The 14387-nt window shown below is 35.1% G+C and overlaps 3 protein-coding genes across 3 annotated transcripts in view; all 3 read right to left on the reverse strand.

Annotated features, from left to right (window-relative positions):
* Nucleotides 1-939: 939 nt before the first annotated feature.
* LOC131669053 (acidic mammalian chitinase-like) lies at nucleotides 940-3820 on the reverse strand. Its single transcript, XM_058943625.1, has 5 exons — nucleotides 3757-3820; nucleotides 2221-2237; nucleotides 1907-2134; nucleotides 1244-1449; nucleotides 940-1114 (listed from the first exon to the last, which is right to left on the reverse strand). Exons 1-5 carry the CDS (start codon nucleotides 3818-3820, stop codon nucleotides 940-942), a joined length of 690 nt encoding a protein of 229 aa, XP_058799608.1.
* LOC131669025 (chitinase-3-like protein 1) lies at nucleotides 3647-7355 on the reverse strand. Its single transcript, XM_058943583.1, is given in 5 exon segments — nucleotides 3647-5118; nucleotides 5120-5257; nucleotides 5383-5675; nucleotides 6065-6741; nucleotides 7261-7355. Coding segments are annotated over 5 exon segments (1395 nt in total). The 5' UTR covers nucleotides 7322-7355; the 3' UTR covers nucleotides 3647-4892.
* A 1973-nt stretch (nucleotides 7356-9328) lies between these two features.
* Nucleotides 9329-14387, reverse strand: part of LOC131669034 (protein Shroom) — a 66767-nt gene continuing 61708 nt past the window's right edge. The window contains exons 13-15 of the mRNA XM_058943598.1: nucleotides 13257-13464; nucleotides 12508-12774; nucleotides 9329-12094 (exon numbers count right to left, since the gene is read on the reverse strand). Of these exons, the coding sequence (XP_058799581.1) occupies nucleotides 11840-12094; nucleotides 12508-12774; nucleotides 13257-13464 (730 nt within the window). The 3' untranslated portion in view covers nucleotides 9329-11839. The remainder of the gene's footprint in view (nucleotides 12095-12507; nucleotides 12775-13256; nucleotides 13465-14387) is intronic.

The raw sequence follows: 14387 nt of genomic DNA on the forward strand, positions 1-14387 counted from the left end.
AAAAATCAAATTTAGTTATTCATTATATCTTTGAACTCGTAAAGGAATTAAAATACAACATAATATCAATTAATTGATTCCAATTTGTACTTCACTCGATGTGGTACCGTTGTAAATCTAAAATTTTTATGAAAGTTGTATTAAATCATAAAAAATATTATAGAAAATAGGGACTATTTATTTAGACGTCAAAAACTTGTAACGTTTTAATTTACTAACTTTTGAAATAACAAGACATAGAATGACATTTTACCATTGTAATTAATAATAGATGACAGTACGGCAGCAAATGTCTAAAAAATTGCATGCGTGATTGTGTGCAAATGATGCGACACGTTATTCATTAATTAACTGATATATCAAAATTTTCTGACCTTATATAGACTTCAGTTATCGTTTCATAAAACGATAAACCGATAACCTTTTCGAGTTATCTTATACGAGTATTTTTGGTAATCATTTTTCCGCATTCATCAGCGCTCTAATTGATTAAATATTAGGAATGCTACTTTATATCTCTATATAACTTTGGTTGTTATATTTAATATTATTGCAATGCCTATTAATGGATAATATAATATAGTTTTTACTTTAATAAAAGCGTCTATTGTATCATTAGTTTTCCTTATAAATTAGCAAATAAGATAAATAAATAAAGTTAATAAATAAACAGTTTCATAATTTAAATATTCATATTTCATACAAAAACATCGCAATATAGAAGTTACAAAAAATAGACACAAATTATCAATAACTACAATTCAAGTAGCACAATTAACATAATCAAAAGTATTGCTTATATTAATAGCGCAGTGTTAAAAACAAAACCACCAGGGCATCTACTCTTAATCTTCTTGAATGTCTTCTCTGAATTTAGCATGCACATGTAATAAACAGCGCAATCGTATGAATCACGAATGTAACCAGGTGTGTAACAAATCACCAAATCACTGTTGTTGCCGTTTGAGAACCATCTCTGAGTACGCGATTCAGTGCCATAAGAAGTGGAAATTTATCACGACAGATACCACGAAAATCGTCTCTTTCAATAGTCCAAAGCATGGCACCTCCAAGTCCGAGTGCATTGATTAACTCTGCTTTTTCTTGAACTGATCTGTGAAAATGAATGGAGTGAAGAGATCAAGCTTCCCGTAAAATAATGCAACAATCAATAAAAATAGTGGATTAACGTTGCTATGATTTTTACAAGTAATCATAACACGAACAATGAACTAAGAATTACTTTGGATTATCGTATCCAATCCACTGATCTTCAAACGCATAAGGAACTCGCTGCTCCTCTTGGAAATTTAAAGACCAGCCACCAGCAAGTTGAACTTCGCATATTTCGTTATATCCTAAACTTCCTTCATCTGCTGTGTAAGGTCTGCTGTGTAAAGGTAAGATGGAGTTTTTCTGCTGGGGCACCTTACGATAACCAATAGCGCACTGTAGTATTCCACGGAAAATATTCAAATAGAATTATAATAATTGCTAATAACATTTAGTTTCGTAAGTACATAATTAACAATTATTCATAGTTATGTAAAGTTAATAGAAGATTGATTGAACTTTCATAAACGACATAAAGTAATAAACAGTAAATCATTAGATAATATCGTTTGATACAGATTATTTTTTAGCATTTCTGATTATTAATTATTATATTTAACATAATTAGGCGGAAATAATTTTTTCTGGTTTAGATGACAATATTTTTTATGATATCAACTTCTTCGTGAAAAATTAATAACTCTGTTATAATTGATTGTGCGATAATGAATTTTCCCTGATAAATAATTTAAAAACTTTTCTGCAACAAATTGTAATGATAGAACACAATCGACGTATTGTTTCATAAATAATATTCCTAATCTGTATAAGTATACGGTGATCAATTCCATACAACATTGAGAAGTCTTTCCCAGCCATTCTCCCAGGATCCCACATAAATTGGCGAATTTATTCCAGTTTTTTTATCCCAAGGTCTATGCAGATCCCAAGTTATGAGATTGATCAAGTCTAAGTATTCAACAATCTCGGGAATGATGTAAGATTGTTCAGCTAAATTCTCAAATGCAATGACTACTGCCGACAATATCAGTTTTTCATTATTGCACAGTTTCCTCAATTTCTTCAAAAGAAGAACGTAGTTTTGTTACCATCTTTGTTCGAATACGTCCAAAACAAATCTAGTCCATCGAAATTATACTTATTTACAAATTTGACAATGTTTTCTGCAAATGCAATTCGCGTTACGGGATCGGCAACTACTTTAGAAAACGCTTGCGAGCCACTACCCCAACCGCTGATTGCGATGAATGTTTTGACAGTAGAATTGTCACGTAACCGATTGAACTTGCCAAATCCATCGAGATTGCCGCCTGGTTCGGAAGCACTTAGATCATTCCATCGATCTAATACTTCGATACTTCCATCGATCTAATACTTCGATACTTCCATTGCTTCTCAGACCAATAAATTGGTAGACTAAATGTGTGCACAAATGTGGGTTAATCTGATCTATGTTCATTTTGCCATTGCCTTGACGGTGTTGTGCCCCGTTACCAAAGTAACAGAATATTTCCTAGAATTGAAAAATGACAAATTCATCTGTAAATTTAAACTTTTCTATGCGACCAACAGTGATCTGTACATTTTCGTATCTTATTCTAAATTGTAAATATATACAAGATAATCAATCAATAGTTTAGCATTTAATTTTAAAAATGTAGATACAATGGAATAATTTTTTGATCATTACATGTAAACGTTGAACACATTAATTGGGTATGCCATATATATCCGAAAAATAATAAAAAAATGTTGCTCATTCAAACTGACAGCACAAAATAAACCAGCAATTCGATTAACTCTCAGCGAAATTAAACGTTGATATGAAAAATAATTATACTTACGATGGTATACCATTCGACCTATATATTAGAAGATTTAAAAAAATGTGATTTACTGACGTATAATATACAAATTGCAGTCACTACGGCTGTGTTTTAAAATTTTATTATTACATACAATCGTTAAAATGATTAAAATTCATAAGAAAAACTCAAATTCATAATTTATCACAATTTAAAAAGAATTCTTGGAATGAAGAAGGCATTGTTTGCATTAATTATAATTGCATAATTGGTTGTAACAAGTAAAATTAATCAATTAGCAACATGTCCAATGTTTATCAGTAAAATGTTTGTAGGAGTTGTTTATTCCCCATTGTTATTGAAAACCAGGTAATGAATGAGAAGGGGATTGAACACACCGTACGTAATTATAGCTATACTTGACGTTATTCCTGAATTTAATTTTAAACTTTGATAATAACTTTTTAAAGTGTTTAGTTTTTTTTTGAAATATAAAAAAGTTATTAAGAAGTGAAACGAAATTAATAAATCGTAGGGGTTAAAGAATATTCTTAATGTACTACAAAATTTCATTGGTTTCTTTTCTTTAGTTTTATATTGAAAAAAATCTGATTCCACTTTAAAGATTATACCTTAAAGAAATATTAACATTACTAAAATTCAATAGAAAGCGTATTTCAAATTAAAATTACATTTTATTCATTTGAAAAACAACTAAGGCTAGTAAACAAATGAAAATTCAACAGAAATTACAATATCGCGAGAAATCAGGCGACTATAATTATAATAGAAAAAATGAAATACCCAGTAACATCAATCACGTGCTTAAATTAGCGAGTGTCTTTTATCGATTTATGAATAAAATAGAAAGACTCACTATCATTGTAAGCAGTAACGACTGACAATGCAACAGATACTATCCAGAAACTTGTTGGCACCATTACGAATGACTCTATTACGACTGATTGGTAAATTTTAGTTTACTCATCACACGGAAACTTCTTCACTATTTGTCTTTATATACTGTCATGATACAGCGTGACTTCAGCCTTAACCGCATACACTATGAATGGCGGCAATTGCAAAAACAAGGTAAACGTTCACGTGAAAACCTAGCTACTCACACTTTCTTGGTTCAGTCACTTGATTTTTCGATAATTTACAGCTTCACTTGGTTATTCGAAATCTAGTGAAACGCTAGAATCTTAACAGGTATACGTACGCATTTAGGAAGTTAACGTGCATCTTAGATGCAAGTGTTTATTGATCACCGATATTGACTGTATGTAATTTTATTGTTTTCTCCGTAATGATGACCTCGATTTATCACATAACTTTTTTTCCTTTTTGAAACATTTTTTTACGTGCTATCATGTAACTGAATACATTATATAAATCTTGAACAACGAATAGAATAATCTATTTTAAATATTTTTAAGAATAATATATTTGATTGAATAGTTTTACGTCAATTATTTTATGTAGATTTCATTGCAAACTCTAACTGTATTGGCTTTTGCATAACGCATTTGTTTTAAAAAATTTTTGTTAGGCATCAAGTACACGCTTTAAATCCTTGCATTACTGCAATAGATTTTTCACGTATAAGAAATTTTATGTACAAATATTTATTACAAGAATACATAAGCATCAAAGTGTGTTAACAATAAATAAGTTTTCTTGTGTATTCGCAGGTAACATAAGATTTTCAGATTTGTTTGTTTGTTTGTAATGCTACTTGTTTTATTATAGATATTTTGTACGAAAATATTACAAGGTATTCGTTAAATATATCTATCTATTTCCTGCCACAATAAATCGATAATCTCAATAGAACTCGACAAGTTGTATGAGTATCTTGTACTATTGGATTGTCTGTTAGTTACCGAGAGAAAACTTAAAAAAAAAAATTTCCTCGAAAGCAGATATTCAGAGTAAGATATTGAAAATTAGTTACAGTTTAGCTATTATGCTGCAAGTATAATAATATTAGTTTGCAAAAAAAACTTCAATTCATGCAGTACAGTCAACAGATTGAGGTGAATTGCAAATATCCAATATCGTATCAAAAACTAATCCAGTAGGACATTTGTATTCAATTTTCTGGTATCCCTCTTCAACATCAGGCATGCATTTGTACTGAACAGCGCAGTCGAATGGATCACGAATATATCCTGGCCTGGTACAAGTCACAAAATTACTATGATTTTCGGTTGTGGTTGTCGTATGGAGTGGAGGATCGTAGTACTCTATTTAGTGTTTTGAGAAGTGGATTTTTTTCACCACAGATGCCGTGAAAATCGTCTGTTTCGATACTCCAAACCACAGCACCCCCAAGTCCAAATTTATTAATAAATTCTGCTTTCTCTTGAATGGATCTGTGAAAAAATAGATTATTTGATGATCAAGTTCAGCAGAAGACAATGTGGTAGGCAATAAAGTCATCGATTAAATGTATGATATTTCACGATCATCATAGTGCAAACAATAGCGCCCAACTTACTGTGGATCGTCGTATCCAACCCATTGACTTCCTTTGACCGTATACGGAACTCGCTGTTCCTCTTGGTATTTCACATCCCAGTCACCATCAAGTTGAGCTTCACAAATCTCGTTATATCCTAAAGATCCATCTTCGCCGGTGTATGGTCCCTTGGTACCTTTCTTGTGAGCTGGTGCTCCAATTACGTTATTTTCTGGATTGTCGAGTGTAAAACTTCGACCGTAAAATGGCATACCGAGAATGAGTTTCTCAGCTGGAGCACCTTGAGATAACCAATAATGCACTGTGGCGTTCTATAAAAAATCATAAATAGCAACATTTAAATTTGTATTAATGCAATTGAGTTTGGTAGTTGTTCAGTATACGCGAATTATGTAAACTGTAAGTAAATTTGACAGTTAAATTATCGTAGATTTAATGTAATAAAAATCTAAACGATAATTAACAGATTACTATCTTATTACATTGAAGCAATTGCAATAAAAATATATTTAATGAAATAACTTTTATAAGGAGATAATGTTTACTCGACTTATGGTGTGATGATACGTCTGCCTTCAAAGCAAAGACGCCGATTAGTTTCACGAATCACAGGGAAGCACATTTGACGTTCGATCGTATCACCACATTAAGAGTGACACCCAATCTAATCAATCACGAAATTAGGTGATCGTATACTTACAACATTGAGAAACCTTTCATTGCCACTTTCCCAGGATCCTGCATAAAGTGGAGCGTTAATTCCAGTTTTTTGATCCCAAACGCCATGCATATCGTACGCCATAAGATTGACAAAGTGCAAGTATTTGATGACCTCGGGAATGATGTAAGATTGCTCGGCTGAATGTTTGACTGCACCAACGCCAGCCGATAGGATCAATCCTATTTTATCAAACCTTTCCCTCAACTCTTTCAAGAGATACACGTAATTCTCTTTATCAGTTTCAACTCCACCGCGTTGGTTTGGATATTCCCAGTCAAAATCTAAGCCATCGAAACCGTACTTCCTTAGAAATTTCACAATATTTTCTATGAAAATAGTTCGTTTTATGGGACTGGAAACTACTTTAGAAAATTTGTCTGAGCCTTCATTCCATCCGCCTATTGCAAGGAGTGTTTTGACATCAGGATTAATACCACGTAATTGATTGAATTTGTTGTAGCCGTCAAGACCACCATTTGGTTCGGATGGACCTAAATCACCCCATGGATCTAATACTGTTATGCTTCCATCGTTTTGCAGACCGACAAATGTATAAATCAAATGAGTACATAGAAAAGGATCGATTTGATTTATGTTAATCTTTCCATTGCCTTGACGATACACTGCCCAGCTGCCAAAGTAACATACTATTTTTTCTAGGATCACGAAATAAATTGTAATTAATAAATATGACCAATAACTTGCAATGAAAGCATGGATGCCTGTGTTTACATTCTTGGAAAGTACTTTTTTAACAAATATCTTATCCATATCTTAGATATTTTTCTAATGATGTAAATATTACGTATTGATTTATTTCTAGGATGTTACGAAATGCAAGCATGAATGATAAAAAGGATGGACTGAATCAAAATCACGATTTTTTATTTACATAAATCATAGCTCTGAAGTGAGACTGTCTGTCGAATCTGAACTGTCAAAAGCTTAAATTTTTTTTGTGCTGCAATTAACCGTCCACCCTTTGTACCATCCTCATAGCAGATTACAATTATAGTGTCATACAAATTTTGACTTATCTCAATTTCAAATTTCACTTAATTTTAGCATGCATTATCTTAATAAATTTTTTAAAGAAACAAATTTTTAATCATTTTTGTATTTTCCAAAGATGACACGGAGCATTTTCTATCAATTTATGGATAAAAAAAACTCACTTTCGTTAAAAGCAGCGGCACAGGTTAGCAAGGCAGTGAGCGTTAAGAAAATCGCCCGCATGATGTCCGAGTAATAATGTCATGTACAATTGTGCGACTGACTGGTTCACCAAAGGTTTCTTATCTTCTTATAGACTTTGTTGGTCATTGTATAAGTTGATAACGCGATAAGCTTTTCGACTTATTGTGCTCCACGGTGCTCTGATCATTTTTTTCTGAGACATCGCGTTTAATACTCATTCTTTACTGAAAACAATGATATTTTTTTATTTCGGTATTTCAGTTTTTCAGTGATAACATATTACCTTTTGACGCGTAATCAATCAGTGGTTTTCAGGTAATTGTGTGAAATAATTTTGATCCATGAGTTGTACATAGCAACAGCTATGTTTTCCGAGATGTAGTTGATTCTTTTATAAATATCAGAGTTCTTGTAAAATACTTTACATAAAACATTCCTTTCTGAATATTATCAGGCTTAAATGTTATTAGGCTTGAATATAATTCTGAAGATTATTATGCTCAATTAAAATTTTTTAAATGACTCATTAAAATTCTCAATAAACCATAATTTTCCAGTGCAAACATATTGGATTACAAACGCTTAATCCTTATATCTTTTCATCATTTCTACAAAAATAACATCACCATGCATGTTAATGTCTTATTTGGGCTCATCATATTTGATCAACGTATTACCTTTGATTGCATGAAATACATAGTTTATCCTGAACCTTGAATTCACAGATTACTCAATTTTAAGAGCTTCGCAAGATTATAACGTTCAGAATATAAGTAATGAATATCTATTACGAAATTCGTTTCAAAGAAATCAATACTGTCTACACATGACCTAAAATACATATATAATAACAAGACTACAATCGAACTACGGACAGTTTTGTGGACGATAACTGGGTTATCATAAAAATGAAATTGCTATAACTCAGTCTGATTAATCATTATACAATATTGTTATGAGTTGCTCCCTTGATATCGAACGTAAAAAGAATAAAAACATTGCTAGTTAATTTAGTTGTTCGCTTCGACTGTTGTTTTGTTAGCATAGTTGAATCTCGTAATCGATATGAGATACAAAACGCTTAACCTGTTTTGTGTATTAAAAAACACGTTTGATTCCTTTTATAACAAGTTGTATTATTTATTATAATCGATCGAGTGTAACAATATAAAGTTATAGCTTGCCATATCCAACAAGTTTCCGTATATCTCTTTGACCGTCGATTTGAGTAGTTTGTTTTCGAGAATTATATGTTTGACGAGTAAAATGTATCCTACGATTATCTACAGATAGAGATACAGATAGCTATAGATTTTTCAACAGACTTAAATATTGGATCGATCAGAGGGATTATTTCAAATTCACTGTAGGTGACTTGTTGAACAAATTTAATCAATGGATTTTTCATGACAAATCGCAGTTCATTGAAAATGGATTGAATCTTGTCTCTATATTAGTCACTTCGATAAAGTTGGCTAAATATAACAATGACCATATTTTTTTATCAAGAGGGAATTTTTTAAATTGCTTTGAAAGAATTAAAATAATTATAATAGAAAAAAATTATAACTGTCACTGCTAATTTTTTCCAATCTACAAAAGAATAAAAATGTTATATTGATTTATGTTATTCAAATTGATTTTATTACAATCATTTTTTCAATTATTTAATGTATGTTCTAATTACAATGACGTAATTTTTTAATTATATAATGGCATATTGAAGTACACAAGTGAAAGCTTTTTATTATGGAATTATGGATTGAAATGATATTAAAAATAAGTAAACCACCTAGCGTGAAGTATTAATTTATATCTAACGTTTATTTTGTAACGTATTAGTGAACGTCAATAAAAAAAATACAAGTACACTTCACTGAATTCACATTTTTATTCGTGAGATCGTAAAAATTCAATTTTTTTTACAATAGCATTCACGAAGTACGTAACCTAAATACTGAACTTTTTTCTTTACGCGTCAGGTGCACGTTGCTCTAAAAAAAACTAGAGCACGCACATATGTACGCCATACGTTGCAGTCCATATACATCACCATTATTGGCAAATTAACGATTTGTGTGAATCGAGAAATTGATTAACGTTTCATTGTTTATTTTTCACAATAAAAACGAAATTCTTCACCTATTAGTTTGTTTGAATAACATATCTTGTAAAGTGTATTTATTTATTTAATTTGAGGTTCCTTTTGTTCTGCGAGAAATTAATAAAATGCAAATAAAGGTGAAATTTTATTTTTATCTTACGTTGGTTTACTCTATAAATTTATCAATTTTTTTATACATATTCCACACTGCACAAAGTATTGAACTTATTTCACGTTAAATTTATTTTCAGCAAATGGATTTCCAGCTTCATTTTGAACACATTGACTATTTATGTTGATAATTATATACATGTATATAAATTTCACGTTTATTATTGAAAAAATATAGTTATCAAATTATATACGAAATAATTTTTACGTGTTTGTAGTATATGAATTTTATATGCGTATAGAACACCGGAAAAATTGATAAACTGCTTCTGTTTATGAAACTGCAATATAGGCAATCTTTAAACTACACGCGTCAATTAAGTAAAAAAGTTTAAATTAAATTTTTTTATTATAAACTAACATCTGTAGGTCTACACTTGAACTTCAAGAGCTGAATATATATCGCGACAAGTAAAACTAGTCGTACCATCTATCAGCAAAACAGATTCCTGCACTTTCTGGTCAACGACTCATAATATATATTCTGCTATTCAAAGAAACTTTCTCCTGATCTTCAGCAGGTCATCATTTGACAAAAGGTTCAGTAATAAAATAATCTCATAATTTTATGCAAAGCAACTGTTTATTATTAAAAATTGGATTTGTTTTTTTGCAAAAATCTGCACTATATTAACATTACAAGTCGGGATTAACAAATTTGTATTGATTTACGATCTGTTACTTTTTATTGCAAGCAGTTTCAACAGAAAGTAGCTATTGTAATGAAAATGTAGTACATCGCTGAGGACACAGTTGGCAAACTAAGCCGTCGCTCACACAAGGCACAAGTATATAAAACGCTATTTGATTGCATTATAAAGTCGCGCATATTTACAGTGGGTGTGTCTGTTTGCTTGTCGTGTTTGTGTGTCTGTGGGTTACAATTAAATATTAACGATTACATTAACGAACTAACATCATTTTTTTAGTGTTGAAAAAAAAGTTTTTTTCATTCTTCTACTCTCTCTTATACTCGCGCTCTCGTATAATATCTCATTCTTTCCATTCGAATTCCATCTCGCGATGTTTCATTGCGAAGCATAGACGAAAAATGGAAAAGATAAACATTCTACTTTCCGGAGCACCATTGTTTCGCTAATTTATTTACAATAACTCTCGTTCACTTTTTTGCATTTAAGACACAACTTAGTTTTGCGAGCTACAACGTTAAACGCATGGAAGATCAAGAAGTTTCGACAAGAAGAGAAAAGAGAAGGAGAGGAAAAAATGAAAGTATGAGAACGCTATTCGCCATCCTGCTTGGCAGGCGTCAAAAAGAGGAAAATCGAGGAACAGAATATTGACTATTTATAACCGCGAAAATGGTATGCCTGGCGCCGTACAGTTCAGTCTTCGAAAGTGCTTGCGTCGCACGAACCAAAAAGTACTCTTCGTTTTCTAATGCTTTTTCTTCCGCGATTCGCGAAACTTAAGTACACTCTCGTTCGGTAAATTATCTCGAATAAAAGAAAAATATCAGCGGAAAACGTCCAATTATCTATTTCGTCGTTCGGTCCATCACGCGATCCATCACGAATCTTTTGATGACGTTGGTAAATATCGCATTACCAAATCTGCAAAAGTCCGGAGAACCGTTTGGCACGAAACGTAAAAGGAAGAGAAAAAGTAAATCTCGTCTTCGATCCTTGGCGAACGCTTTCGCAAACAATCGCCCGAACCAAAGAGAGTTTAAAACAAATAATAATAATAATAATAATAATAATAATAATAATAATAATAATAATAATAATAATAATAATAATCGAAACCATGGCATAAAATTAGCTTTCCCTCGCCGCACTTCCAGGAAAAAAAAAGGAAATTGTCTCGATGATTCCATGCACGTCTTCCTAACTATTTATATATAGCTTTATATAATACATTCACAGAGTAAATAAGATCACAAGCGTCTACGGAATCCCTAGGATATCCGGGTTAAAAAAAATGAATTAGGGATGAAAGAGAAAAAAAAAAGAAAGTTTACGCAATCTGCCGCTTGGCAGTGCAGCTGCATAATCTAAAAACATAAATGGATTGTCCCTATTTACAAGCGTCGCCGTATCACAAGTGCCGTCGCGCATACAACTATTGCACTGCCGATACACAAACATAGAAGAGCGAAAGAAACGATTGCGTTAACTCAATAAATTAATCAAAAGTTGCCCTCTCTCTTACTCTCGTTTGAGGGTGGATGGACCACAACGAGTCCTGCCTCAAAAGTTATTTACAAAGTGTATACAAAAAAAGGACTAGCGATAGTAAAAGGTGAAGACAGAAGTTGGCTACAGGTCGATGGCCTCTTTGAGCGCAGCCAGTTGCTCTTCGCCGAGCTTCACCTTGTCCTGGATCTCCCGACCGTCCACTATGAGTTTCGCCTTCATATTGATGAAATGCTGGTAATCCGCGTATTCCTCGTCGCTCAGGTACTTGGCAAGTATCCCCGACACGCTCACGCTGCGTCGGTCGATGTTACCCTTGAGGTTCTTGGCCTCCTCCAGCTGCTCGATCAGCTTGTCGCGCTTGGATTCGAGAATTTTCTGCGAAAAAACGGACAGCACTCGTTAGCCGCGTGAGAATGTCGGAGCAAGGCTTGCGCGACGTGGCGTTTCGGCGTTTCGATGTCGGAACAAGTTGAACGTGCGCCTCGAAGAGGAGACTTTATACGATACGTCAGCACTACTCGCAAACATTGTAAAACACTCGACGCGCGCGTTTCTTGTGTAATACCTCTTGCTCTTTCCACGCGAAAACAAGATGACTAAGATTACTGGCGTCGACGCGCGTGTTGGATCTATAAATGAATTTAATACGTTAATCAAGCGAGGCTCCATTTTCCGAACGGTCCATCACTTTCTAAAGAATTTTAATCGAAGAGCCGCGGAAAAGCGAACTCTGACTCATAAGCCGCGATTCACAAGGCATCGCACGTGCGCGGAGCATTCGCACTCACCCGTTCGGGGTGATCGGCGGGCATGCCGTAGAGGGCATTTTCAGCCCTGGCAAGTCGACCGCTGAGCCCGAGCAGCAGGCTCGTGATCTTGCCGACTTCCTCGACGTGCAGCCGATACTTGGAGGCTTCGGCGGGCCGAGCGACGGCGGCGACTCGCGCGGCCACTCGCGCCCCGAGCGCCTCGTTCACGTCGCCTTCCTCGCGGACTGCCTCTTGCTCGGCGCGCAGCACCACGAGCTTCTTGTCCAGTCGCACCATCAGCTCCTCCTTCAATCAAGCACACCCGTCGTCAACAAAGTGAAATATTGCGAGCCGACGGAGAGCTGTGAATAATTCAAATTTTCGCTCGATTCAGCTCGATTCAAGGACCGAGCGAAACAGCTCGTTCTTATTAAACGGAGCTCAGGCGGCGTCGACAGAGAAGAGCTGACATTGACAGCGTAACGCTGCTATAGGCGCCTATTCCCCTGCGCGCGCGTATTCAATCAGTCGGAGTAATGAATTTTAATAGCCGCCTTTTAGAGCGCATTCTTCGGTCGCTGACTCACCACTGTCAACCCAATAACTCTTTACTCGGTTTTTTCTTTTTCAGATTGTGCGTTGCTCTACTTTCTTCAATTGCACTCGAGACCAAGTGCCTACTTTTTTTACGAGTTGTCTTTATGGAAAAAAAGGTGTCGAACCGCTTGACACTTCCTACGTCGAAAAAAAGTCAGTGTCGATGGGCTACTCCGCGCATACAAATTTACCTTCTTCTGGCGAAGGTCGAGGCTGTCGGGCGTGGTGGCGTCGACGACTGGTGGCGTGACATCCTGCGAGTATCTGGTGAGGAAGCGCGCCTTGCTCTCGGACGTGGTGAAGTAAACGGAACTCGCCGAAAGCGGACCGTTGCTCGTCGTCGAGTCCGTTGCCGATGGCGTTGACGGTGTCACTGGCGACGACGGTATCGAGTCGATCCTGCAAACAGAAACGGAGCGTTATTATGCATGAGAAAAAGTTTGGCACACTTTCACTCTGCACGCGATTTTATTATTCCATGAGACGCGCGCTACTCTTGGCGAAGCGCAGTTTCGGGGGATTAGCAAACGGACATTTTTAGCCCAAGTACGCCTCGTGACTCTATCTGCATAATTGCCGTTATCCAAGAATCCTATCGTGCATTTGCAACGAGAGCAAAAAATAGACTTTCCGATCTCTATTTCTTCATTTTCAAAATCCAAATATCTTTGATAGCGGCTCGATTTGCACTGACACTGTACTTCTTTTTCGAGTCGATAACAGTACTATCCGATTTGCATCTTCATCTATCACGGTTAATTATGTCCTTCTGAGAAAAGGAAAACTGAAAAAAAAAAAAAAAAATTGCAACCAAGAGGAAATCCATCGCAAAAGAAAAATTAAAAGCCACTCGAGTGGTCAATGGTTACCTCGCGGTCTCTCTACTCTGAAATCATCGGCAGTAGCCGGGCAATTGCACAGCAAAGGAAAGCGGCACGATGTTATTTTGAAAACAAGTCCCCTCGCGCACAAGTCGTTACGTTACGTCAACGCGTTCGCATTGATGACTTATCGAAGACGCGTGCACGCGCGCGGCTAACGGGTTTTTCAGCCCTTTGTAGAAAATCGAGGTTGCGCGCATTGTCCGCGCGATCCTAACTGTACATCCTCGAAATCTCGTTTTCGTGCTGATTTTGCGTGCCGTAAACAGCAATTAACGACCGAGCCCGCTGCTCTCTCGGTGATTCGGAGCGTTTTTTACATCGGCGCGTGAGCGTCCAATCGACGAACAGCTAGGCACCGCTGCGATGCACATCTCTCGGAATTTAGACTCGGCAAACCCTCGCTAAAGTATCTTTGTCAGCGCGATTACGATGCTCGCG

This window comes from Phymastichus coffea, unplaced genomic scaffold, assembly GCF_024137745.1.
Source record: "Phymastichus coffea isolate CEN01 unplaced genomic scaffold, Cenicafe_Pcof_1.1 PCOF00086, whole genome shotgun sequence".
Classification (NCBI taxonomy): domain Eukaryota; kingdom Metazoa; phylum Arthropoda; class Insecta; order Hymenoptera; family Eulophidae; genus Phymastichus; species Phymastichus coffea.